At 43.6% G+C, this 27996-nt stretch overlaps 2 protein-coding genes across 4 annotated transcripts in view; both read left to right on the top strand.

Moving 5' to 3' along the window:
• Nucleotides 1-20448, top strand: part of LOC119372443 (uncharacterized) — a 29948-nt gene extending 9500 nt beyond the window's left edge. Inside the window, exons 3-4 of one of the 3 annotated variants that reach the window (XM_037642926.2) lie at nucleotides 9499-9645; nucleotides 20089-20448. In XM_037642926.2, coding sequence (XP_037498854.1) covers nucleotides 9499-9645; nucleotides 20089-20424 — 483 coding nt within the window. In that variant the 3' untranslated portion in view covers nucleotides 20425-20448. Of the gene's footprint in view, nucleotides 1-9498; nucleotides 9646-19826; nucleotides 19944-20088 lie in introns of those variants that run through there. The other 2 variants (XM_049419625.1, XM_037642933.2) reach the window with 2 other exon arrangements.
• A 3056-nt stretch (nucleotides 20449-23504) lies between these two features.
• Nucleotides 23505-27996, top strand: part of LOC119372433 (transforming growth factor beta regulator 1) — a 29841-nt gene continuing 25349 nt past the window's right edge. Inside the window, exon 1 of the mRNA XM_037642916.2 lies at nucleotides 23505-24223. Within this exon, the coding sequence (XP_037498844.1) occupies nucleotides 23747-24223 (477 nt within the window). The 5' untranslated portion in view covers nucleotides 23505-23746. The remainder of the gene's footprint in view (nucleotides 24224-27996) is intronic.

The raw sequence follows: 27996 nt of genomic DNA, 5'->3' as shown, positions 1-27996 counted from the left end.
CCCCTTAAGTGGCTAGATCTCATGCATAATAAATGACTCCGATTAGTAGTCAGTGCATATAGGACATCACCCATTCTTACCTTGTACACTGAGAGTAGCAAACCATTCTGAGAGTTCATTCATCTCCAGAGCACACATGGCACATATGCCATGACATTATCATGCACTGTGACACAGGACTACGCTACACTAACAAGCCAAATGCCATTGCATCGCTCATACTTAGATTTGAAGAAAATAGCAGTCTGTGCAAGGTCCCTGCCAAAGCACTGTCAGGCAAAAGCCAACTAGAGTAGCTTCATGGAACGACGTCATGAAATTCCTCGATTTCTCATTGACCACACCTTAGAAAACAAGATACACCACGGGAACAGATGGTTCCAAGACAGCTACTTTTGCCGGAAGCAGTGTGGTCAAAGGTTTCTGGGAACATACATTTAGACTACCACAGTTTGTCTCTGTCTACACTGCTGAGTATTATGCCTTGTGTATGGCTGTACAAAAGATCATAAGTGCCAAACAAAGAAAATCAGTAATTTATACAGGTTCTTTAAGTGCCCTGAAGGCCTTCAACATACGGTCTCAGTACAAACCTATCATGGGCGACATCCTCAACATACTTCCAAGCCTAAGTGATGGCCAGACCGCTCATATCTCCTGTGTCCCCAGCTACGTTCATATCCCCGGAAATGAAAAGGTGGATTAATGTGCAGCAACCACGAAAAATCTGCCATTTTCGAAAGTGCATATACCTGTTAGGGATGGGATTAAAGCTGTTTGCAAATCACTAACCTGAAACTGGCAACATGAATGGAGGTCAAAGGAGAGCAATAAACTTCACCGCATGAAACCTGCCCTTGGCAAATGGAAGACATGTTATCATCAGTAGCGTTTCATAGTTCCATGTTGACTGCAATAGCATACACAAACCACACATAATTATTTATTGACAGAGCAGGAACCACCAATGCGCGACAAATGTCAGGAACTTTTGACAGTAATACACATTTTCATTACATCCCGAAAGACAAAGACAAAAGCAATTCCGCGCGCTGTGGAATTCACACGCCCCCCTTCACCCGGTGTTAATTTTAGCAAGTGATTCACTAGTACCTACTGACTGCCATGATCTGTTTTTTAGACGACACAGGATATCTAAAGGGGCCCTACAATACTTTTTCAAGTAATCATCGAATGGCTTCATTAAAGGAGTTAATTTCCTCTCAAATTGATGGCAACAAAAATGTTTAGATTAAGTCAAATATACAAGCAGAGTTACAAGGATTTGTCGCATACTTTAAGCGCTTTCTCTGTCCTTTTGTCCAGTGAGTGCGCCGAAAGCTATGCGGGGGGAAGGGGGGGGGGGATGAGAAGGGGGCAAGAAGCTACGTCCATTCATCAGTGTGCGTCATGACCTTGAGCACTTTTTTTTCTTTTATTTGTACGCGTGTCTTTATTTCAGGGTAATCACCTGCCACAGTGGTCTAGTGGTTATGGTGCTTGACTGCTGATCCGAAATTCATGAGATTGAATCCTGGCTGTGGCGGCCGCATTTTCACTGGAGGCAAAAATGCTTGAGGCCAGTGTACTTAGATTTAGGTGCACGTTAAAGAACCCCAGGTGGTCGAAATTTCCGGAGCCCTCTTACAGCATCCCTCATTATCATATCGTGGTTTTGGGACGTTTAAACCCCAATAATTATCTTTCAGGGGAATCGCGAGTGAGTGCGTGGACACGTTTGAGCAATGTTGGACACGTTGGGGCTGCATTATGTTTGGCTCACATGTTCTCAGGTGCTCAACTACCGATTGGCAGCGTTTTCTGACCACGCTGAAAAAGCGTTGCACGGTCCCTTTAAATCAGCTTTAGGTGCTGCACCATATAGCAATATTTTATTCCTGTATGGTGCAGCACTAGGAGCACGTTGCAATGTGCTCCAAAATTTTTCCTAAGTGAAACAGCCTGTACATAATCTTGCATGTTTAACATGAGCACTTCACACGCAGCCCATACCACTGACCACCGCACGTGCCACTCTTATAATATTGATGTATATATATTTTACACATACAGCAGTTATTATGCCTCTCTGCAGCCGTGTTACATTATTCATTTTATTCCTTTTGTCATCATTAAAGGGACATTCATAATAATCAGTCATCATTAAAGGGTGTTCTTTAAAAAAATTACATAGTAGTTGATGCACTGGTCTCTTCAAATGACGTGATCACTTTCGTAGAAGAGATTTTTTAAATAAGCTTGAACCCTTTCGGATGCTTTGTACACAATTGGTGTTTGTGAGGTGTGTTTACTAGTGGCTAGGAAAGAGCAAGATGAATTCTTCTTTGGGTGAACTTGACCTGCTGCATAATAAATGGGTTTTTATGTAACTTCGTTTCACAGTGTACTGCTGCATATAATCACTTTGCTGAAGGCACTACCATGCTCGTACAGTCGTTCAACGTGCCACTTTTTGCGAGCCATATAAAAAGTATTTTTCTTTGCTCAAAATAAACATAGCCGAAAATGAAATTGCACTATATTATTTCTAGCCAGAGATTTCATTCCGTTTATGCAAAACAGAACATGAATTACTTCAGGATAAATAGATATTTAATGACAATTTATTTCAGATTAATTATTATAAAAGTCATAAAGCAACATATGACAATATTTTTTTTTGCAACAAAATATTGAGTGCCTTGAAATCATGTTTTATAAATTTGATGCATTTACAGACAGTTCTTCATAGGTCGTGTATGAAAGGGTTAAGCATGCAGTGTATGCTGTGTGTACCAGTGAAATTTTATTACCATATGGCTGACACATCATAGCCTTAGCTGCTTTTGTGCCACCAAACGCTACTCAACCAAGTTGTATTGTCGGCGCTGCCGTAGCTGACTGGTTTGGAATGGCTTCTGTCCATTGAGAATCGCTGTCCACAATTACCACGTTCATCTTGCCTTCCACTGGGCCTGCATAGTCAGCATGGACGTGGGTCCATGGCAGTATCATAACTGTCCAACTCAGTGGTTCTTTAATGACTGCATCGCTTCCGCTTGTTCACACATGCTACATTCATACAAGAGTTTTTTGCATCAGAGTCAATGCCAGGCCACCACATGGGTGCCCTTGCAAGAGCCTTAGTAGAGTTAATTCCAAGGTGGGTATCAAGTAGTTCTAACAGGAAAGCTTCCCTTGCCTACTGTGGAATTGCAACACAATCACCTCGACGCATCAGTCCACTGCCAACTGTGAGTGCATATCGCAGCTTCCGGAAAGGTTGCAATTTGTTGTCTAACTTTCCTTGGCCATCTTTGTTGGATTCAGTGACACACCTCCTTTAGCACAAGGTCTTTTTGGGTCAACTCCTCCAGCTGTTGATGTGACAGTTGGCTGGTGTCCCAAAGGCTCGTAGAAAGCACTTGCTTAGTTTGACCGCTGGAGTCTCCATGTGCAATGTCTGCTGAGTGCATTGACGTTTCCATTCTGATGACCTGGTTTATGTGTAATAGTGTATTGATGTGCTCCAAGGACCAGTCCCAATCTTTGGATTCTGGCTGCTGCCACTGCCAGTACTGCCTCGGTTTCTTTAAAGAATCTAACCAAAGGCTCATTATCAGTCTTCAGAATGAAAGAGTGACCTAACAGGTAATCTCCGGGCTTTGCGACCACAAAAACAAGCGCTAAGGCCTCCCGTTAAAGTTTCAAGTAGTTTCTCTCTGCCTTTGTGAGTGTTCTTGAATAAAAAGTAACTGGCCGTTCGGCACCATCGATGACGTGTGAAAGTACTGCTCCAATTCCTTCACGTGATGCATCACATTCGAAAAGGAGTTGTTTGTTTGAGTCATAGTGGACCAGAAGGTTGGAACTTTGCAGTGTTTGCTTGACTATTCTAAAAACATCCATTCCTTCTTTGCCCAATCTCCATTTTGAGTCCCTCCTTAGAAGCTGATGTAGTGGGGCAAGCATTGTGGATATATTAGGTAATAAACTCCAATAGTAGGAGATGAGGTCCAAAAAATGAACAAAGTTCCTAGATATTTCATGGCTTGGGTGCCTTCATAATGGCATTCATTGCCTTTTCGCAAGGGTGAAAGTCTTTCTCGTCTCTTTGGTGCCCCAGTTAGCTCACTCCTTCACCAAGAACACATTTCTCCTTCCGGCACTTGATACCATTATCCCAGAGAGCTGACAAAACCTTCTTTAGGTTTGTGGGTGTTTAGAACTGCTGTCTTCTTTGACTCCTTATCCAAAGCCACATGGCAGTATGACTTAAGTCAAGTTTTGTAAACCGAAAGTTCCTGTAGATCTCGCCCATTGTGAGAATTGATGTCACGCGAAGCAGTCAATGAGTGGCTGCCTATGCTGTGGTTTTTTTCTTTGAGCCAAGTGTTAAGAGATGAATCAGCGTCTTTTTGTAAATTGATTGATTGTGGGTGTATGGAGGGTCTGCCTGGCACATTGACTACACTGGCACCTGAAGGGTAGCTTATGGTCTGATGTAACGGCGGGCCTCGCGTTAGAGCACACACGTCAGTTTTATCGAAAGAAATTGCACACTGCCATGCGATTATGTGCATACCGTAAGTAGCATTCGTTAGTGTATTCCTCCAGGCTCAAGCAATGCTTGACTATAGCTTGCTGAGTCATAGGAGAGCATATTACATTGTTATAAAATCTGGTAGCCAACACTGCAAGGACGAGCGACGTTGCCCTGACATGACATCTGTGTAGGGTCTTTTCCTGAAGCCCTTCCAAGCACTGGCGTGGCCCTGCGGTAGAACACTTCACGCAGATCACTTTGGTTTGATTCTAGCTCAAATTGTGTTAATTCTTTGTTGATCGAGATGTTTTGCTCACCACCAATGCCGCCGACAACAGATCTTCTGCGACACGGGCTCCTTAACGCCATCATGTTAAGATTCCATAGTCTATTCTCGCCGTTCCTGGGTTGGTGTAGACCGTGAATCGTTCGTGGTGCATGCCTGCATTTCATGGGCTGTGGTATGCGGGTATGCACCACACGTGACTGTGGGAAAGGGTTTCATGACGTACACGACAGGTTTTTCACGTTATTCGTGTCATCCTGTTAATCTTGTTCATCATGCATTCATGTCCTCCTTTGCTAATTTTGGTATATACCAAGCTACGAAGATGACCACGGGAGCACCCAGACATAGGCAGGCAGACAGACAGACAGGAAGGAGGGAGGGAAGGAAGGAAGGAACGAACAAAGTGCCTCTGGTTCACAAACAAATGCTTCGCATTTAATAGCCATTTTTCAGAGTGGTGAACATGTGATTCACTTTAGGCAATGGGTATACTGATCTACCTTGCATGATGTGTTCAAAGTGACTTTTAAATGTTCACACAATCTCCAACTATCGTCACTCTTGAGCACTGGGGCAAGTGGTGCGGCCTGCTCACTGGGTGACAAGTGACAGAATTCCTTCTTCACACAGCCTGTCGAGCTCCATAGCCACTTCGTCATGTATTGCATATGGCAGCGAATGTACTTTGATGAATTTGTGGTTTACCTCTTTCTTAACTTGATGTGTGCTGTGGCCGTTTCATCAGTCCCAGGTTGGAACAAGTCATTGCATTCCCGCTTCAGCTGTGTCACTGTTTCCTGAACACAGCTGCCCACCTGCACAAAAGTGGTATTTTGCCCAAGAATAAGTTTCTGAATGATATCGCGACCGCAGAGCGATGGACATGTACAAGATCGCACACCTGTTGTATGCCTTCTGCAGGCAGTTTTAGAATAGCGTACGCAAAGCTTTGCGTTAGTGTTTGTCGCCACTGCGCACGCGTCGTACACTATAGGTGGTATTCACCCCCGAGCAACCCTGTTCTCCCGCAGCATACCCGCATGTTCTGCGCCGCCATATCTGAGGCCGTGCCCCCCATGTGTGCCTCTGCGCGATACGCGAGTTAAGCCGTTTTTTGCGCCCACCACCCAAAATCACGGTTAATTGCGCCGTATTTGGGTGCAGCAATCGCACAAAATCGGAGAGTTACACGCGTAAGAACGCAAGAACGGTTAAATTTTATTCGTTGCCGAACGTTATTCGCGGTCAATGTAGCCGTGCTCTGGAGGTCTCGGCGAAGCGTCGTGACGAATGTTTCAGCCGCCTTCGCCGCGCTCCAAAGGCTGTGCGGTAAGCGCCTGAGAGTGGTTTACCTGTGAATAGAAACTCAGTTGAGTTCATATTCTGACAGTTGTGTATAAAAAAGGAGGAAACCCGCGAACGAAACACGAAAAAAAATCGCGTTGACACAGTAAATGCATTCAGATTCTGCCGCACTGCACTGGCGAAAACATCTGGGAAAAGCATAACACAGTAAAGTACTCAACGTTAGACTGTTCATATTTACACATGCGCGGTACATTGCGAGCTAAAATGAGACGCACACGCTTTTGTTTTTCTCGCTAAAGTGGACTTCTGGCTGCGAGTTTTGTACACTTGCATCAAAACACAGGTGACTTAATTGCAACCTTGGTCTCGTTAAATAATTTAACGCCCTAGAGATACATTTTCATCGCGATCGATCAAAGCTGTAGGTGAGTCGATCACGTCGAAATTTAAGTCTCGTTCACACTCGACTGCAATCGAAAGTACACCGCGTAGCGGTGCTTTTACATGCATTACTTCGCAAGCGCTGTTAACACCGCTGCTTCAACCAGGTTCGTAGAGAATTGCACTGCCATCAAATTGTTTGGTACGCTCACCCTTCGCGCTTACAGCTGAAATTTAAGTTCAACGCTAAAGATTATCTTACCTTTGCGCGCACAACGACGCAGTCGCCGTAACTTTTCGGCGAGGGTTCCTGGACAAACCCACTCTTCCAAAGATTTCTTGGCTTTCAGTCGTCCATGCGTCACAAAACTGGTAGCGTGCACCAAGTACTCCTTGATGTCTGAAAGTTCCACCTTCGGTACGAGTGCAATCTCGAATCAGGCTTAATTCCTTGCTCGTCAGAACAGCTGGTCAGAATGAGTGGGTCAACGCCACCGCTAAGAGCCACTTTGTCTGTGCATCGCTGTATCGCATCGGCGTCCAATTTCTCGGAGTACACGCTCAAGCGAGACGAGTGCTCATCGCTCATGGCTGCAGCAGCTTCACAACCGGTAAATGCAATACTTTTTGAGCCAAATAAATTAAAACAAGAGGAATGTGGAGCAAATACAGCTTGTAGGCAGCGGACGGTGAATGCACCGGTCGGGACGGACGGCCTTCAAAATGGCGGTCACACGGTTGCCAGCACAGCCGGCGCACTTTCCGCTATCGCTTCCGCCAACCTGACGTCACGTGAATACAACCTATTCTAAAACTGCCTATTAGAACGTTCGTCCTGGACACATGCGATTGGTCGACGCTCATGCATACTACGTCTCTAGTCAACGCCTCCTCTAGAAAGATGCCTGCGGAGTCGCTGGCTATCCCATTGTAGCCGTCCTGCCTTGAGTTGTGGTCGCTTGTCGAGAGATGGCGCCACGTTCTCCCCTATTCTTTTCAATGGGGCTGGCGTGGTGTGACGTCGAGGGGGGTAATGTGTGCATGCACAAATGTGTGTTGCAAGGGGCCACCACAAGGATCGCCACCTACTGCCCTCATTAGAAACTGTGAAGGAGGGAAAGGGTAGGGCAGGAGGTTTTTGGCTCACGCGGCAGGCATCTTTCTAGAGGAGGCGTTGCTCTAGTCCTCCAGTTCGCGCGAGCCTTACGCTAGCCTCGACCAATCGCGTGCGGCGAGGACGAACATTGCAAGCTTCAATACCCCAAGGAAAGTTTCCCAGCCTTTTGTCTGCCAGCGTCGAATGTGCCCAACGCTTGTAGTACGTCTCTTGGGAAGTTGTATCTCCAGCTCCACGCCACCCAGGTTGAGTAGTAATAATTGTACTATGTGTTACTAGGTACCTCTTTTGTGTTCCTCTTCAAGCACCATGTTCGACTGAAACTTGCTTACTGCCAGAACACTGGCTTGCTAAATACCTGCACTTGTTGAATTTAAAACAGCTTGTGTTATCAAACGGGCATTCTGGCGCTGTATGACTTCTGTCGCTAGTGTGTTTTGATGCATGCTATTTGTCATGACAACTTCTTGTCCAGTGGCCGTCTGGCGTTAAGGTTAACGCGATGCTTCTACAAAACGGTCACGCCGACTGTTACCGGCAAACGACGGCTTAGCAATGAGCAGCCTCTACAATCCCTTCTCATGCAGTCAGATGACGAAACGCCGCGAAAATTTTTCTGGTGAATGACCATGTTGTCGTAGTTTCACTAGGTAGTTGGCAACTCATCTGTTGTTCTGCATCAGAGTCTGAAATCGAAGGTTTCGTGGATCTCTGATGGCTCAAGACTGAGGTCGGACGATTGTGTCGTACGGTTCACCTTTTGGCTGGCTTCATCCATGCTACCGAGCTTCGAAAGGTCGCATAGCTCGCGGGGTGTAGTGCAGATCGAAATCAGGGCAGACCTCTTCTTGGAGTTGGACGTTACGTCGTTTGCTTCGAAAAATTCTTCCAGCTGTTCGACGTAGTTGACCCGCGATTCTGACGCCGAATCGAACTGCAGCGGCGCCGTGATCAACGTCTGTGTGATGCCGTTACTCAATACATTAAAAAGACACTAAAGAGAAGTGATTTTTCCTGTATTAGTGAGTTCGCCTTTCACAAAAGCTCAAGCCTTGCCTCAAGAAGACGTGGAAAACGAAAATGCAGATGGCGACACCACCTGAAAGTTCCTGCACCAACTCGCTGTGACGTCATAAATTTTGACTGCGCTTGCCAGGGCATGCAGTTTTTAGTCAGTAAAAATGAAGTACATTGTCCTCTGAAAAGGCCAGAGAGTTAATGTACAAAGTTTCAGCAAATTTTGTTGAGCCAGTGTGGCAGAAACACTTTGAAATCCGTGACATCAAGCATACATGATATTCTGGTGCAAAATTTAAAAATGAAACTTTGACGTTCATTTACTCTTCTATTAAGCCTATATTGACTAAATTAACTACAGAGTAGAGTTAAGAACAACTTGTCAGTTGGCTGCGACGCCTTATGTAACATTCCCTTTTTGTTGTTTCGTGCTGTTGTTGTTCCTGTGGTGCTTGTTGTTTCCACACTGCCATAGGCGTGTGCACAGGGGGGGCAGGGGGGGCGGCCGCCCCACCTAATCACCTAAGAGGGGGGGGGGGGCGCAAAATCTGCCCTGTACATTGACCCTTCTAGTCACCTAAGGGGGGGGGGGGGGGCGCAAAATCTGCCCCATACATTGACTTAGAAGGGTGGGGGGCTGCTGCGACGACCCTTTGCCCCCCCTAATGGGGAACCCTGTGCACGCCTATGCACACTGCCCATCTTTGTCGCCAGATTTGCTGCATTTGTAACAAGTACTTTTTCATGGTATGGTACAGTATGTGTGTATGGTTACTTGCAAACCTTTAAATAACATTGTTAGTCTCTCAGTTGACAGCCAGACTGCCTTGTTGCATGCAGATGAAGACGCGCAAGAATTTGGAGGGGGCATCTTCTCCGCCATTTACTTCAAGCTGCAGGATCTTGGAGCAAGAAATGTCTGCTGACAAGTTGAGCACATTGAGGAAGCAACCTCCTAATTCACAAGCACCTAGAAAAGATGAGCAGGTGAGTGTGCATATTTGTTTTAAGAAGACAAAAAAAAAATTTAATGGATGCATTTATATAGTTCAAGCTGCTGCAGAGTTAGAGAATCAGAAATTAAACACATGTTCTGTGAATGGACAGCACTGCTTAGCATCGTCCTTAAGGGGAGACCCTGCTTCTGAAAGATGTTTCTTGTTTTTGAGCATATCATTATAAAACTTTCACAGCTTATGCATTTTTATGTGCTGATTTCAAACATGCAATTATTGTTCTAATACAATAAGTAGTTTTGAAACTATTAAATAGTTTTTGTATTGTTAGGAGCAGGCTTTATTTCTAAACTGTGAGAGTTATCAAGCAAATCAGCATGTCACAATAACCTGGAATGAATACTGTATGCATGTATTCATTCCAAATTTGGCAAATGAGCAATGTCGAGCTCGGTCAAACTGGGATGAAGCTGGGAATGTTCAACATACCATAATGTGGTGTCGCGCCTTACCAGTTTCGGTTTCGATTATGTGACGCAGAGCGCCACACAACGGGCATTTCATGTACAAACTCGTATGACCAATCTCTTTGTTAATAAACTGGAGTCCCTTCCCCGTTCCCGGCCTGTCTTGACGCAGCTGCGTGCGCTCCGGCGCTGAGCCGCCCTTCTTGGCCCGCCAGACGGTACCTCCGGCGGCGACACTACAAAGTACGAAAGTCACCCTGGAATTATCAGGACTAAGCAGCGACTTAGAGAAAGATACTGGTGGCCTGGCTTAGATAGCCAAGTTGAACGTGCAGTTCGCGACTGTGTCGTATGCCAAACAGCAGATAAATCTGCTAAACCAGTTTTTGCACCCTTACAGCCTGTCCCATGGCCAGGCAAACCTTGGGAAAAGCTAGGCATGGACATTGTCGGTCCACTCGAACGTGCTCCTTTCGACTGCAGATTTGCAGTTACATTAGTTGACTACCACTCTAAGTGTCCTGAGGTTTGCTTTACCCATGCAGTCACTTCAGAAGCAGTAATTACATTTCTATCAGCACTTTTCAGTAGGGAAGGTTTTCCAGAAGCAATCCTCACGGACAACGGTCCTCAATTTAAATCTCAAATATTTGAGAAATTCCTCTCCGATAGAGGCATACAGCATCTTTGCTCTTCGAACTACTATCCGCAATCTAACGGTCAGATTGAACGCTTCAACCGCATTTTGAAAGAGCAAATTCAGCTCGCTCAACTTGAATGCCGCCCACTGAAACAAGCTGTAACAGAGTACTTAGGCACGTATCGCTTTACGCCTCAAGCTACTACAGGCTTGTCGCCTGCACAACTTCTGCATAACCGCCAACCGCGTTCTGGAATTGACATTGCAGGGTTACACCCAAACTCTTCCGTTCCTTCGCCCAGTTTGGATCCTGTGAGAACACGAGTGTTCCACAAGCAACAGGCAACTAAGCAGCGCATTGACTCTCAGCGTGGAGCAAAACCTCCTAAGCTACAGGTGGGCCTCAGAGTTCAAGTTCGTCTGCCAGGGAAGCAGAATAAATACAGAGGTCCTTATACAATCCTTAGTCAAACTGGATTCAATTCCTTTCGCCTTAGTGATGGCAACGTCTGGAATGCATCAAAGCTGGTTGTTGTTCATGCTGAGCAGAACGCAACTCCACAGCAGAATTCATGTCCTTCACTTAACACATCGTCCATGCATCAGCATAATTCCTCCCCACCTCCATGTTCTTCTGCAGCTCCACAGTTAGTGAGACTTCCACTAACCACCTTGCAGGCACCTTCACAACAATCGGCTGATGTGCCCAGCCCCAATGCAACATTTCTCGAAGGGGGGGTACATATGTCGACTAATATGCCGACTACGGAAAATCTTGAAACTCTGCCGCGTTCGCTCTCCGATGAGCGTGTAGGTGAGCCCCAAGGTTCAAATTCATCTACTAACCGTCCCCTTCGTCCCAAACGGCACCGAAGAAAGCAGACGCGGTACAAAGACTACGTTCCTTGATATATATATATTTTCATAATATACTCTTTTTCACATACTTATATACTACTTTATGTAATACTTTCATATACTGCATATTCCTGTTTTTGGGGAACATATAATGGTGACTGACACTTAATTACTACTTATACCAGTTCGTAAATGGGTTCATGCAATAAAAATAAAAATCCATTACATCAAGTTTAGTCAAACTACGTCAACTCTGGTCACATAAATATTGTCCTAATAATAAATACATTCCTGCATATGATAACTATTGTATAATGATGTTACTTATTTTTGCACATTTTCTTACAAGATGTTCAAGGATTGTGTGCCAACATGTTACTTCATACAAACGTTTCAGTGCCTTACCACTGTATAATGTCATATACAGAGTACAACTCCTTTCCTTTTTAGGGGGAGATGATGTGGTGTCGCGCCTTATCAGTTTCGGTTTCGATTGTGTGACGCAGAACGCCACACAACGAGCATTTCATGTACGAACTCGTATGACCAATCTCTTTGTTAATAAACTGGAGTCCCTTCCCCGTTCCCGGCCTGTCTTGACGCAGCTGCGTGCACTCCGGCCCTGAGCTGCCCTTCTTGGCCCGCCGGACGGTACCTCCGGCGGCGACACTACACATAACTTTTGTTCAAATGCGCCTGGAACATCCATTCTTGTTTTACTGCACACAGTATTAATTCCAGCTTATTGTGATATGCAGATTTGCTTTATAACTCTCACAATTTAGAAATAAATCTGGCTCCCAGCAATATACATGAAATATTTGATATTTTGAAAACAGCATAGTTCACTAGAAAAATAATTGCACATTTGAAATCGGGACATAAAAATACATAAGCTGCAAAAGTTTCATAAAAATGTACTCAAAAACAAAGAAATGTCTCCGAAGCAGGGTCCCCCCTTAAATCAAATGGTAGTTGTTTTCTTAAGACTACAAGTTTAAAAATAATGTTTTAATGTCTACATCCCAGTTGTGAAGAACATGAGTAAAGGCAAGACCCAGAGCAGTTGCTTGCCTAAGGCTTTTGTTCTTTCCATAACACGCCACAAGTTGTGTTGGAGCACTGCAGAGCTGGTGCCACTCCCAACTAAAGAACTGTGACATTTGTCCCTGACCTTTGTAATATTTGATACTTATCTTTACAATGTTACAATGCTACTACGGTATATGTATGAAATTGTCCTCACGGATGCCCTTTTTTGCCCCTTTTTTCTCTTGACAACAGCATACTCATATGTCTTTGCACCACACACTCCTGCCCAAGGCCTGGTAGTCAGGCTGGCAGTAACAAATAATTAAAATAAGTGGCAGCTAGGGCACTTTTATGGAACATCTTAGTCTGTCTTGCTCTTTAAGAAGGCAAACTAATGTCATCTTGAGCTCAACCTACCCTCTCCTCACTCTTCCATCTGCTTGCCTCCTTAATACTGCATGGTATTTGGTAGCAAAGTGGCTAAACCATGTCACTGTGTGAAGGTACTGTGGCCACTAAACATACGCATACACACACGCTCATGAAAACTAGAGGACAGAGCGTACACTATGATAATAGTTTGCTTTATTGGTCAGATGGAAAGAATATAAGTAATTGGCAAAGGTGAGGGATGACATAATGGTGAAAGGTCTATTTCTTGTTTCATATGTTTGCCTCGTTGCAAGTTTCCTTGACTTGCAATAAAGGCATTTTGGCATCTTTGAAGAACTTTGCAAAAAATTAGTTCCTTAGGAAATGTTTTAAAAACATTGCTGTCTAAAACCCTGCTCCCCCTCTTATGGCGTTTTTCACTGGTCGATCCGGAGCAGGATTTTTTGCTCCGCGGTGGCGAATCCGTATTTCACTGCTCGATCTGGAGCGGGTTCACGCATTCCGCTGGTCATTTCAGAGCAAGTCGCTCCGCACCGGATTGCTCTCACTTGCTCCGCCAAGCCACAGATTCGAGCAGGAATGGTACGAGCAGCATACGTCACTTCCGTCATTCTTCGAGCAACCATGTTCGCGCTTTTCAGCGGTGACCAAGGTTGCCATGGAAATGTACAGAGCTGAAGCAGGAATAGTTTCCAGAACTGGTTAACGTGACATGTGCATAAACAACTTCCGGTGTAATCTCCTATGGAGCATATTCCAGTGTTCCATTGGCATACTTGGCTTGGTGCAATCAGACTGCTCACTCCAGGATTTGGCGGCCTCTCCAAATCTCCCGGTGAAAAATGCCATTAATTTGACTGTACCATACATATCATGCTCATATATTTGAAATTTGGTGGTATACAGGAACCAGTTCTCCATGAGGTACGTTGAATTCGAAGTCTGAGTAAATTTTCTGCTCTATTGGAGCAAGTTTATTTTAATGACAAAGTGAGTGTGCAAGTCACGTGTTCCAATGAGATACAGTTCCAATGAGTAGATACAGAGCAGCAGTCACTCAGTGGAGCAGGGAAAATTGCACCGTGAAAGTCGAAGTGGACCGTAGAAGAATTGACAGCTGGGCTAGTTGGTAATAGTTCTTGAACACTTTTAAAACTATGCAAAATACACTGCAGTGCTGAATTTCCTCTTGTCCATGCCGTGTCTTTGTTTCCTCTTGTCTGTGCCGTATTTTGCGTTGTTTTCAAGATGTTCAAGAGCTGAAGTGGACTATAACGTTGTCTGGCGCATCTCCTTCGGTGGCTCTTTGACACATTTACCTGCTTTGTGGTGCCATAGTAGTCGCGATTTTTAGTGGTAATAATGATATGAAGGACTTGGCATGGCGTGTGGCATTGCTTCTGCTACTCAACAGTGACAGCTCAAAGTATGAAGGCTCAAGTTCCAGTCAGTGCTATGAATCGCCACGATGTTGTGCCTGCACCTGGCAATTAAAACTTCCACTCCTGCTTTGCTCCAGTGGTGGGAGTTATGTTCCAATCGGAGATTAGGAGGCATTCCTTTACTCCAGATATGAGTACTTGCTTGCATAGTTGGCTGCTGTGAATCTGCCGTTCGAATTCAACCTTAATATATAGGTCCTTCTCTTTATATATCTTTCTTTTTCCAAGAAAGGCTGCCTTACATCATAAAAGAAAAGCCTATAAATATGAATAAGCAACTCTGCAGTGTGCAAGAAGTTCAATGATGCTCTGTAATCAGGGTGAGCCGTTACTTAGATGGTCTGGTACCTGCAGTGACCAGCAAGATGACTTCTGCAAGTGTAGCCAAGATGAAGTGATCGCCAGTATGTCTTACAGCATTTATTAGATACAACTCGGTTTCCTATGAAGTACAGGGGTGATCTATAATTCATGGATTCACTTGGAATCAGCGTCCATCGACACTGTCAACGAGCACAAGGTGGTTGTTGACCACCTTGTGCTCGTTGACACCCCCCCCCCCCCAGAATTTTTTGAAATTATTTGACAGTAACATTGCCTACACTGAAATATATTATATCGTTGTGGTTTTATGCCTCAAAACCAAGATATGATCATGAGATATGCTGTAGAGGAGGGTTCCGGAAATTTCGACCGCCTACGGACCTTTGATGGGCACCTAAATCTAAGTACACGGGTCTCTAGCGTTTCACCTCCTTAGAAATGGGGCTGCCGTGGCAAGGATTGAATCGCGCGACGTTTGGGTCAGCAGTCAACACGATAACTCTTATATCTGGAGGCCTTCCAAAGAGCAGAATTTTATTCAAAAACATGAGTACAAATTTTGAAGCAAATTAAAAATAAAATCTATATTTATAAAAACAATGTTTGCCCCCGTGAGATTTTTCTGGATATGCGCCACTGCCAAGTGCTAAAAAGGAAAGGTATCTCTTTCAGTTTCGTATTTCACATTCATATCATTACATTGCAAGTAATCACTGAATAAACAAAAATTCGGTGTTCTAACTCATATGGCTCATGATAGTACGTTTTCACTGTATCGGCACGCGGTAACACGCATGCCGTTTAGCTGCTAAATCCTATATACATTTGCTCGGTAATACATACTCTGACTGCGTTATTCCTTTCACATTTTATGCGTAGAGATACATGCAGGTTCATTTGGACATGCGTAATATTTACGATTTAACAATAGGCAACAAGCGGCGGCATGCTCTTTTCGTTTCGTGCTCCTACGGCGCCAATGAGCAGCAGCCAACGGAACAGCTGGCTCGCTCAAAGTACACACTTTTCCCATAGTGCTCCGCGTGCTCGTGGGGCGTTCTGGATTGCTTGAAAAAGGTCTGTTCTATAGTGTCAATGAAAAGGTAGCAAGCCTCATGATAAAGCTAAATAATAGGTATAAACTCAAACTAGTGCAGGTGTAATCTCCAACGTCCAACCATGACAATGAAAAAGTAGAACACTACGACGATATTGAATTAGCAGTGCAAAAGACGTGCACCTGCTGCACCATAGTCGGAAGAGACTTGAATGCAAAAGTAGGAAGAAAACTGAAAGGGGAAGAAGCAATTGGTAACTGTGGTATTGACTCTTATGAATAATAGAAGTTTAACAAAACTTGAAATTCAGCGAGATGGTGCATAGCTGATGGAGGGGATTTTATGTAGAAGAAACTTGCAACCCTTCATACTGAATGCCTTAGACCAAAGGTGCCAGTTAGCTGAAAAAATGGCAACATAAAAGACTTAATTTGGGCACATCAGCTTATTTTCAGTATTATACAAAATTTTCATGAGGTTGATTTCAAACAGGATAAGAGAAATGCTTGACTTTAACCAACCTAAGCATCAAGGTAGTTTTAGGAAGGGATACTCTACAGTGAATCACAGCCTAGTGATTGACCAGATAATTGAGAAATCTGCTGAGCAGAACAAACCACTTAATATTGCTTTCGTAGGCTACGAAAAGGCATTCGACTCTGTAGAGATACCAGCAGTCTAAGCATTGTGTAACCAAGAACTTGGAACATATATGAACACCTTAGCCAACATTTACATAGACTCTGCAGCTACTTTAGAGAAGAATGGGTCAGACAGGGCGGTACTAGTTCTCCAGTGCTGTTCACTGCATGCTTAGAAGTGTTCAAAAGACTATATTGGGAAGAAACGGGAACACACATTAACAGAGAATATATTAGCAATCTACTATTCGCAGACGACGTAGTGCTCTTCAGCAGTGATGGTGAGAAAATACCAAAAATGATTAAAGACCTAAACTGAGGAAGTACTAAAGTTGGGCTGGAAATAGTTAGTAAAACTCTGTCTAACGAAACCCGATGTTACGAATTTCCTGATCAAACGAAGAAATTACCATTCCTTGGCAGGTACCAATAGGGTTCAGTGTTGTCATCAACTCGATTTAACAGTTTTTTCGGAAATAAATGAGCAAAAATGCAGTGAATTCTTTCCAATTTTTACACAGACGGCTTTTCTTTGGACATGCGCTGTAACGCTATCGCATTGAAACATCTAGCCACCCGAGTCACGACACTAGTAGTTTTATTTTGACGAGGCTGCACGCCGCAGTCGGTAGCGCTTTTACGTATCAAATAGTGCTGGGCAGTAGTGGTTTGTTGTCCCTGCAAATGCTCCCGCAGGAACATAATGGTTGCTTGCGTTATTTAATGGTTTATGTGACAGATGGCACTGATCGTCTCCTTGGAACTTTCTTGCTTTTCCTGCTCGCACAATAACTGCATTCATTCTCCAAGTCTTTGAATGTCGGCAGCTTGCCATAGCTTCACGTGATCATCTGTCTCTCCTGCATCGCCCGGACATGGGAGGAATGCATGCTCGGACTGCCATTGCAGACTTTTCACACGCGCAAGCGTGTATTATTGGTAAATAAAATGCCACGATAGCATTCAGGTCACGCTATGGTGCAATTTTAGGTTTCGAAGGACCGAGAAAGCCCTTCCTCAATTTAATGAAGTAATTTGAGCACCCCGATCTTGTCGTTAAATCGAGTTTCAACTGTATGAATATGCGAAAGGCAATGACTAGTAGCCTATCAAAAGAGCAAGAGTTAATGATTGGCAACCAACCTGTGGAGTGTGTGCAAGAGTATGTATGCCTCGGACAATTATGCACAGAGGTGCCTGCCAGTGTTGCGGACTTGCCACTCTGGAATTGGAATGACTCCAGAATCATTCCACATCTTCGCGATCCCGGAATGGAATGGGAACAATGTTTGGAGAAATGGAATGGGAATAAAATTAAGCACATTTTGCACAGAATAGAATGGGAATGGAATTAAGTCTTTTTTTTTTTAAATAGAGCACGTTTTCGTCTACACGCTGTTTTTCAAACTTCAAACATCAGTAAGTCAGAGCCTCGAATTTAACAATTTAACAAGACATTGCATACCTGCCCACAGACGAACACAGAAAGTTCGCCTCACCCCATTCATGCTTGCGAGGCGCGCCTGACAAGCGTGAGTGCCGACGAGCAGTGCGGCCCAGTGTTCCGTATTTAATGCAAAGGCACAAGGTGCCCGAGCACTGCACTGTTCCTACTAATACGAGCGGATCTAGAGGGTTTTCTCCCCATTAACCAAATCTTAGTTTTCTCCATATTCACGACCGCTCCAGCCGCGTGGCAAAACTGTTTAGTCTTCTTGAATACGACTTTTGTCAGCATAAAAATATGCTATGTCATCATTTTAGTATTAACACATTTAAGCATAAACAATATTACAACATCACCATTTGTTCAAACATGCTGACCATGCAAATGCTACAGATAGCGGGAGAACTGCCTCTATGGGAATTAGTTGGGTGGTTGTACTGCACGAGATATGTCACCAAGCTACTATCCCTCAACCTTGGTAACGTGTTTTGCATACTTTTGCTGTTCTTGATGCATCTGATGACATCAGCTTTATGGGGCATTCATTCTTAACTCGCTAAAACTATGAAGATGCCTTTCCTACGTTGAGGAATTACAGGAATGGAATGAACTGCCAGGCCATTCCCAGAGTGGGAATGGGCTAAGTTTTTTAATTCCTAGGAATTGAAAGAAATGGAATTGCGGCAAGTTCTAATTCCCGGAATGGAATTGGAATGGAATGGAGGCGCCCATTCCGCAATACTGGTGCCTGCTCATGAAAAGGAAATCCTCTGAAGAATAAGAATGCACTGAAGCACTTACGGTAGACATTCCCAAACAATCGCAGGCAATCCACTGCTGTTCCTAAAGCAGAAAGTGTACAACCATTGTATACTACTTGTAGTAACATGTGGTGTAGAAATTTGGATCATAACAAAGGAACTCAAGAAGTTAAGAACGATAACTGATTTTTCTCAGCCCAGTTTTTTACGACGCAACAGAAAGCTCACCCTTCGTAGTGTTTGTAGCTGCAGCCGTTGATCTCAAAAGCGCGTGGTTGTTTTATAAGAAGTATTTTTTAAATCTTAAAAGCCCCTATACTGTACGTAGACGCCCTCCAGCAACGCTGTGAAGTGATAGCGATGCCAATAGCCCTCCTTGCATTATGCTCAAGGTTCTGCTTTCACAGGAATGAGTGAAACTGTGGTTAACCACCTTCACATTGAGATTTTTGACAGTTTTGGAATACAAAAAGCAGGTAGAATAAGTTTTCCGAATGCTCGTCGTCACGTGAGGTCCCTTTACCACGAAGACATATCTGCACGTTTTAAGTTGGAAAAGATTATAATGAAAAGTGTGCTGCATTTCAGTGCTAATATACAGACAATAGTGTACGCCAGCATAGCCGTGTGCAGGGTTCCCCTTCAGGGGGGGGGGTGCAAGGGGTCATCGTGGCGCCCCCCCCCCCTATTAAGCCAATCTATGGTGCAGACCTTGCGCCCTCCTCTTAGGTGACTGCTAGGGCTCCCGCCCCCCCATGCACACGTCTATGTACACCAATAAAAGGTCACATGATCGTCTACAAGTGCACCTTCACTTTTTTGCCGCGAGAGGCGCCAACAGTAATCTTGAATGAAGAAATAAAAATATAAATCCGCACTTAAACAGAAAAACAGGGTTCGTTTTAGACAATACAATAGACAATTCTTCTATTAGTGGGGTTTTCTCAATTCATGTTCTGAGCTGTTGTCGTTCCCTTTAAGAGAAAGGAAGAGAGCAGAGTGAAGAAATAAAAAATAAATAAATAAATAAAAAGGAAGAGAGCAGAGTGGATTACATAACAGGGGTAGCCTATGTTGTAGTTGACATTCAAAACGTGCCCTGCCCAGGTTTGTAAAGACATTGTGACCTGACCAGGCCCATTTTTTTAGATAACCATTTTTCTGTTAGAGCTGCGGAATGGATATCAAGGGATGGGATACGTAGCCATGGATGACAGAGGGTTAGATGGAGTGACGAAATCGGGAAGTTAGCAGGCATCAAATGGAACCAGCTCTCACAGGGTAGGTCAAATTCGAGATCATTGCGAGAGGCCTTCGTCCTGCAGTGAGGCCGAAAATGATGATGATGATTATGATACTTCATTGAAGCCAGCGTAATTACATTGTAACCTATGTGCTTTGTTTCCTGCAGAAGAAACGCAAGAAATCCGTCAAAAGGCCAGCAGGATACAAAGCGCTACGAGACATAACACGCTATCAGTCATCTGTTGAGACTTTGATTCCACGTCTTCCGTTTGCACGTTTTGTGCGGGAAGTGCTCTTCCGTTTGGCGGGAACCGACTTCAAGATGCAGAAACTTGCCCTGAGTGCCCTCCATGAAGCCAGCGAGGCTGTGATTGTGGCAATTTTAGAAGGTACCAACGTTGTGGCCCATAATTCTCGTCGTGTGACCATTATGAACAGGGACTTGGATGTATTTCTCACATTACTGAGAAATTATGGCACCATGAGTGGCTGCATTTCCTAAAGGTTTTAATCTTTTATTAATTTTTAGTATTATAGTGCTTGACTATTTTGGATCAATACATGCTAAACTACTTGACTTGTGAAGAAATCATGAAAAGAGCTATATATTTTAATGGATTTTATTCTGCTTCATCTTCGAGTTGAACTTATTACATTTGATTTGTGGTGAGTGTTTTGTTTGGAATTTGGAATAATTGTGCTTGTGTTTCATTGTGTATTATATGAAGTTCCAAATACAAGTAAAGTGCATTGAAAGATTGTGTATAATATGAATTTGAATGTAACACGCCAGATTGCAAATGACACTAAAAGCCCGCAAAATAGAAAAAAGAATGGTATATGGCCATAGCTCTTCATTTTCATCACATAAGATAAAAATTGCCTATATCTATTCCTAAAAACGTTTGCACCTCGAAATAAAATGAAAATGCCATCTGCTATGATCTAGAACAAAGCTTCATTACATGAAAGATGTTGTGGTACACTGAAACTGCCATATTTGACTCAATACTGTTATGTTTTTGGCATGTTGTTATAACATGATTCATAGAACTGAAAATGTCATGTAGCTTGTGGCCAGGCATTCCGGACTATATTTTAAGTGTGCCTGAAGAATGCTACATGTGTGGTGGCTCTTTGCTGGCATCTATGGATGCTCACTGCAAGTCCAGCACAGCTGCTACTACTTTTTCACGAACTTCTGTCGAGGGGACATATCAAGCATTCATCTGTAGATCAATTCACTTCATGTCCACAACCATATCTCACTACCCCTTGCATTTCACTTTGTACCCATCGTGCTAATAAAATTATAAGGTATCTTTGATGAAGCGAAAATATTTCAAAACTTGTTCCTTGTTTTGAAATTTGCTGAGCGGAACACTGACATCATTGTTATAACAAGTTTGTCCTTGTCTTGACCTGCCTTGTTATCTTTTTTTAGTTTGTATGTACACATATGCACACATCTGTTTAATTTTTATTTGTTCTTACACGTTCATTATTTTACGGATTGTACGTGCCTCCCTCATGTAATGTTCACGCGTGAGTCTCTAATGTAAATAAATAAAATGCGCTTAAACCAATGTGATCAAGGGTTGTCATCATGCTTGCACCACTAATGTAATCGTGCATGTTGTTGTAGCCTTCTTACAAATGAGGGCAGTAGTGAATGAGATTTTCAGCCTTACAATAATGTGCAAGCTGTTCAACTTTCTCTGGTAACTGAGTAATATAGTCATATTTCTTCCTGACAGGACACTGTTGGCCATCCAATATGTACTGAATGTTGACAATGCTGTTTTTTTTTTTTTTTTCGTGTTCATTACGTTAAGAGAAAACACCTGCCTTTATATGGCTACTGTCAGGAACACAGTACTATGAAAGATGACATAGTGGAGGGCTGCAGGTTAGTTTTGACTACCTGGATTTTTTTTTACTTTTTAATGTGAACAAAATTAATGCTTGGGTCATGAGCTTTTTGATTGCATCCCTGTCAGAAAATGACTGTGGTAAGTGGTGACCTTGTACCTAGTTGCAGAACTTTGCTTGTGAGCCACTGCAGTGCAGTGGTCAGATGAGCCAGTTTAGGCTTCATTGTAAAGTGTGAAAAACAGTGCAAAAATCATTGCAGGTGCCAAGCCTGAAGGAAGAGCGGAGCTGGGTGGCCTTCCTCGTTTCTCTTTATTTTTTTTTCTTCCTTTCTCTCTGTTTCTTCTGTTTTTGTACCCATTGCTTTCTGTTCCTTTCTTTTTCTCTCTATTTCTTTCTTCCCTTACTTTCTCTCTGCTTCTTCCTCTCTTTCTTTGTTTCTCTATATCTCTTTCTGTCCTGCTCTGTTTTTTCTATATCTTTCTATCTCCTCTCTTTGTTTCTCTTTATTGCTCTTTCTTTCTTGCTCTGTTTTTCTCTTTTTCGTGTCTGTCTCTCTCTCTCTCTCTGTCTTTCTATCTTTTTATGTCTGCATTGCCTTTATTTCTCTTTATTTCTATCGCTTTCTTTCTCTCTGTCTCTTTCACATGTTTTACGTGCTCTACTTTGCTGAGCAAAGTTTTCGTTTAACGCTCGCACCTGCTGTACTCGGTAGTGTGGCTTGCCCAATTCCTGTGGCGCATACCCACCTGTGTTCTTCAGAATGGCTGACAATTGGGCATATTGCTTCATGATCAAAAGTGTTGAATTGCCTAAACAGGACAGGGACTTCCCTTTCCCATGAAACTCGAAACCTATATAAAACGTTTTATAGAGGTTTTTAAACGTTTTATAGAGGTTTTTGTGTTTCGTGGGTTCCCACCCCTTGCTATACCACACTATACAAGACTATGCTGTGCTTTACCTTCTCACCTCCTTTCTCTCCTCCTTATTAAACTACATGTTTTCCCACTCAATTCAATCCAAGCGCCAGCTAGTTTGGCTGGCGCTTGGATTAAATTCAGCGGGGAAACCTGTAGACTATACTATGAATGACTATGCTTGCTCTCCCTTTTTGCTACACCTTTTTTGTGTTTCTATCTCTTTCTATGTCTTTCAACCTCTCGTCCTTTCTCGGTACTCGTGCTCGCTTTCGTTTTCTCTTTTTCGTCCCTTTCCCTCACTCTGTACCTGTTCTCCCGCCCATCAGAGTTATTGCATTCCACGCCGGACAAATCGGCACGCGTGTTCTAGGAGCAAAGCACAGGTAGTCTAGCCACCCTAGCGGAGGACGGAGAGAGTAGGGTTACAGTTCTAGTACGGTCCCTTCTAGGGACCGTAGTTCTAGTACCCTCTAGTAGGGTGGCTAGAAAGGAGAAAATTCTATTGAAAGGGGAGAACGTGGAGAGCGCATTTTTTTTCAGCGAAAGAACGCGTTCTAGTTCATGATGATGATAGTTTTCTGGTGTCGCCGTACGGTATACTGAAAAGCTTAATAGCTGCGCTGTAAAAAAAAAAACATATTGAAGAACTTTTTGAAAGGTACGGGGCTCGCATGCAAAAGAAACGCACGTAAATATTTGCCCATTATCATTTCTCCCACAAAGCCATTGACAGCCATGAATCGAATATCGTAGCCTAGCCAGCCAAGCCAAGCTTGTCTACCTGTCTAGTGTGCGATTGTCACCTGTAACTACTGTGTTTCATTTCGTGTGCATTCGCATGTGGGTACTGATGTCTTCTGCTGGTTACAGTTTATTAAAAGCGATGGCAAAGTGATTAGCCGAATCTGGAAGTTCCTGAAGACCTTTTGTAAGCGGTTCCTGATCTGTGCAAGAACATTTCATTAGTAGCGCGGTGTTGGAGTCAGTTTGTTTCCACTATAAGTAGGCAGCCAGGTAAAAAAAGTAGAGATGACTGACGACGTATCAGATGATTCTAGCGACTTGGATTCTGGAGTCCCAGCACACACAATCAAATATTTTCCTCGTAGCGGTCGTCAGAAAGGGCCGAGTAATTTGGCCCTCAAACGCGCAAACCTTATGTTCACGATGGAAAATGAACGCTACCGCACTAAGTGCCGTAAGCTTGAGCGCTTTATGAAGGACTTGGTAATAGAGAGTGCAGCGCTGTGTGACCAAGTGGCACGCGTACAAGAGTCTATCTTTGTGGCCAAAGAAGAGCGACGTTTCCTGTTAAAGAAGTTCCTCCAGTATCGCCAGCAACGTGATGGACCAGTTGAAACAGTGCGACCTACACTCGTCAGCGCACCGGCGCAGAGTCGCTGTTCGACGCCACCGTCCACGGCAACACATGGGGCTATTTCGGACAGCATCGACAAGCCGCCAGCAAAGTCTTCAAAAAAGGTCCTTAAGCGCCGTAACACTAAGGTTTGTAAGCAAATTCTAGCGAAATGTATCTACTTACGTGTTGCTTATGTTACAATGGTGCTGTGCGCAAGCTAAGAACCTTCGCTTATCTTGAGCAGTAAAATATGTCAAGTGCACATTTAACTTGACCTGAGTGTTAGTGTGGATAGGGGAAACCCGCTCAAGTTTCTCCGCCGACACCAGTGCTTGCCATTCCCCTACCGAAGAAAGCGAACTTAAGCCGCCTGCTACAACTCCTCCGCTCCCTTTGGTTTCCACACATTTGCTAAGCTCGCGCTGAACGTGAAACGTCTCTCGTTCTGCGATGTCGCCCCGACGGAGGACTGCTGGTTACTGCTGCGTTGTTAACTGCCATAACCGCATTGTGAACACGAAGGGGTTGGTTCCACCCATAAAATTCTATTGATTCCAAAATAGATGGCACCAAGAAAGCAGACGACAGGCACGGCTTACTGAAGTGCGCTGAACAAGGTAAACAAATATTGTTGCATGCGCTAGCAGTGCGTGGTTGGAGTTCACGCGTGCAGAGAAAATGAGTATCTGCAGGAAGCACTGAACATAACCAGAATTCATTCCTACTTCACAACTGCACTGATCAATTGAGTTACTGGGTGGTACACGTCCGCGTCTTGGTTGTGCCAGCATTGAAGCAGAAATTACTACACTGCGTTCAACTTCCGTCGTTTCACCAATAATAAAAATTTACGAAGCTATATACAGCCTGGTGCAAAGCCAACTTACACGAGAGCAGCATTTTGGGCTAGTTGGTGATCCATGTCATCAAAGAAATTGCACGACGAAAACACGGACATAAGAAGACAGGTACAAACACAGCGCAGATGGCCTCCGTTTACATGCATTTATGACGCATTTTACATGCATTATGACACATTTATGACGGCATATATGACGCTGTGTTTGTACCTTTCTTATGTCTGTGTTTTCGTCGTGCAATTTATTTGATGACCAACTTACACATTTCAAATTGTTGACGAGGCTGCTGATGGCAATTGCAAGCCATTAATGACGAAGTTGCAGCGATTTATGAGAACCTACGGGGTGCATGTGCGACTTCAAGAAGCGTTTGCAACAACGCATTGATGTAAAAGGAGGCCATCTGTCAGATGTAGTTTTCAAGAAATTACCTTGTAATTGGTGGTAAATGAATGACATACTTGGTCCTATTTATAGACACTTACCTATTTTTTTCCTGTGTGCGTATATAATATACGACTACTTGAAATATAATGTTAATGAAAACCAACAGATAATGAAGCCAAGGAAGTTACAGGGGACGTTCATTGTTCTGTTTTAACTGTATTGCAGTAGTTGTGATATAAAGGTGAAGAAAATAAGGTGAATGAATGAATCAATAAACTTTATTTAAAATTTGTCCAGCCGTTTGCTATGAAAAAACAACTTTTTCAACTGTATATTCTTTCACTTTACTTTTTTTTCACATTTATATCACAGTTTTTACAATACAGTTACAACAGTACAATTAACGAGGTCCTGATACAGTCTTTGACTTTGGGACCTCCTTATGTACACTAAACACATATAATATTCCTTTATCTGTATTAATAAAATTCTGATTATGAAATTCTGAAAACGTCCCCTGTACCTGCCGTGGCTTCATTATCTGTTGGTTTTCATTAAGGTTGTATCAAACAAAGAAACGAGCAGTGGCGTAAATCATAGGGGGGTCGGGGGGTCCTGACCCCCCTTGTATTCAGGCTGGGAGGACACCCCTTGCAAGTGCCCCCCCCCCCCTGAGATTTACCTTTCAAACAGCATATTTTAAATTCTTGACAGTTAAACATAGTGCACTCTCCTTAAAAGCAACTCTGAAATCTTAAGTCTTTTTAATAAGTAGAAACGAAGTACAAGAGTGAAAGCTGTCTTTGGTTTCAAAAGGCACTGTAAAGGTCGTGCTTTCTGAAATGCTACGGGTGGCTTCTGACGTGCCGCAGAAGTTTATTATTCGGGCCTTTGAAGCGCAAAGTAAAGAATGTCCAATCACTGCCGTTATTTATTCATGTCGACGATTTGTGGAAAACATTGCCAATTAAGTATGAATGCGATTGCCTGAGTATAACTGTGTCATTAAAAAAAACCACTGGTCAATATAAACACGCTTTACAAGAAATATTCCAGGGGTAAATCTTGGAAGGCTGGCAGTATACACGATTAGAGATGAAGTTAAAGAAAAGCTGTTCGTTTACGCATTATAACGAAAAAAAAGTGCCAGCATTTTCATTTTGCGGTTTAATCCAAATTACATATTAGCCACTGACTTTGCCAACTATTGGCTGCCCAGGCCCGGGCTCTGTTTTGTTTTTAATTTATTTGACAACATTATTTTAATTTTTATATAATTAAAAATAAAAGGCATATTTATCAAAAACAAAATGGCCACCATGGCATCAATATGTGTGTCCCCCCTTGAGATTTTTCTGGATTTACGCCACTGGAAATGAGCCCTTAAAATATGTCAGTTGACTCAGTGCCACCCCTGTATTTACGCTGCTGTCGCTATTCTACTGTAAAATCCCGAGCAAGCGCCCCCCCCCCCCCCTACAGTGAAAGGTAATCGGACAAGATTTGGAGAGGGGGCCCTTGCTCGGTCGCGGACCAAAATTCAGGATGGTGGTGGAAATGCCTCTAAGATGAATGCACACCTGTGTTTCTAATGAAGTGTTTTATTGAATATGCATGCATTTACTGTTTTTACTGAACTGGTGGGAATCTTAATGTGAAATTTGATGTGTTGTGACATGGGGGAAAGATGTTCTTCAAATGTTCCAACAATTTATGACAACTCGGAATGCAACCCCGAGGTACCACACTGCAAAAGTACTAAGAAAACGTGCCCATATCTAAAGACTCTCAGAACTCGGGTTCCCAGGAACCACTGCTGCAGGAATCTATAGTGGAGAACAGGTTGAAAAAAATGGTGGAGGGGGGGGGGGGGGGCGCTTGCTCGATCATTATCTCGTATTTCAAGTCTCCCGAAAAGGGGAAGGGGGTGCTTGCTCAGGTAGGGATGCTTGCTTGAGATTTTACAGTATACAGTGATGCTACCGCTGCGCCAATTGCGCCAGACTGCGCCAAAGTGCCCTGGCTGCTACAACCTGCTACATTTCCTCAAAATTTGGCAATTCTGCGCCAAGCCTGCGCCAAAGGGGTGTGCTCCTACTTTCAGAAATGAAACTAACTACATGCATGTAGTTAGTTTCAGCGCGATGTACGTCCGCGTACGACCGCGTGACGAACGCAGAAACTGTTTGTGCTTGGCATGACTCTCAAGGGCATCCCATACTCGTGGGCCGACACAGCACCTGCCTTGTTTCCCAAGTTATTTGGAGATTCCGAAACAGCGAAGCAGTTTAGTTGTAAGAGGTTCAAGGCATCCTACACAGTTAGTGATGGCCTCGGGCCATATATTAAGAAACTTGTGCTTGACGAGCTGAACAAGCCGGATGCGGTTTTTTCTGTTAGCATTGACGAGATCCCTCTTCTTGAACAGAGGTGCCAACAACTTGATGTTGTAGTTAGGCATTTCTCCAGCAAAATGCAGCGAGTTGTGGAACACCTACAGTCTTTCCGGCTGGGCTCTGCGACTTCGGAAATTTTGGCTAATGAAGTGTGGAGAGCAATGATGGACCTGCCGCAGAAAAATGTCATTTGGTTTTCTACGGATGGCCCTAATGCAATGAAAAGCTTCAAAAAAAAAATGCAGGAAGCATACCCTGACATGTAGGAGAGTGCTG

This window comes from Rhipicephalus sanguineus, chromosome 1 (genome assembly GCF_013339695.2).
Source record: "Rhipicephalus sanguineus isolate Rsan-2018 chromosome 1, BIME_Rsan_1.4, whole genome shotgun sequence".
NCBI classification, from domain to species: Eukaryota; Metazoa; Arthropoda; class Arachnida; order Ixodida; family Ixodidae; genus Rhipicephalus; species Rhipicephalus sanguineus.
Note: the sequence above shows the minus strand (reverse complement) of the source record. Positions and strands in the feature narration are given on the sequence as shown.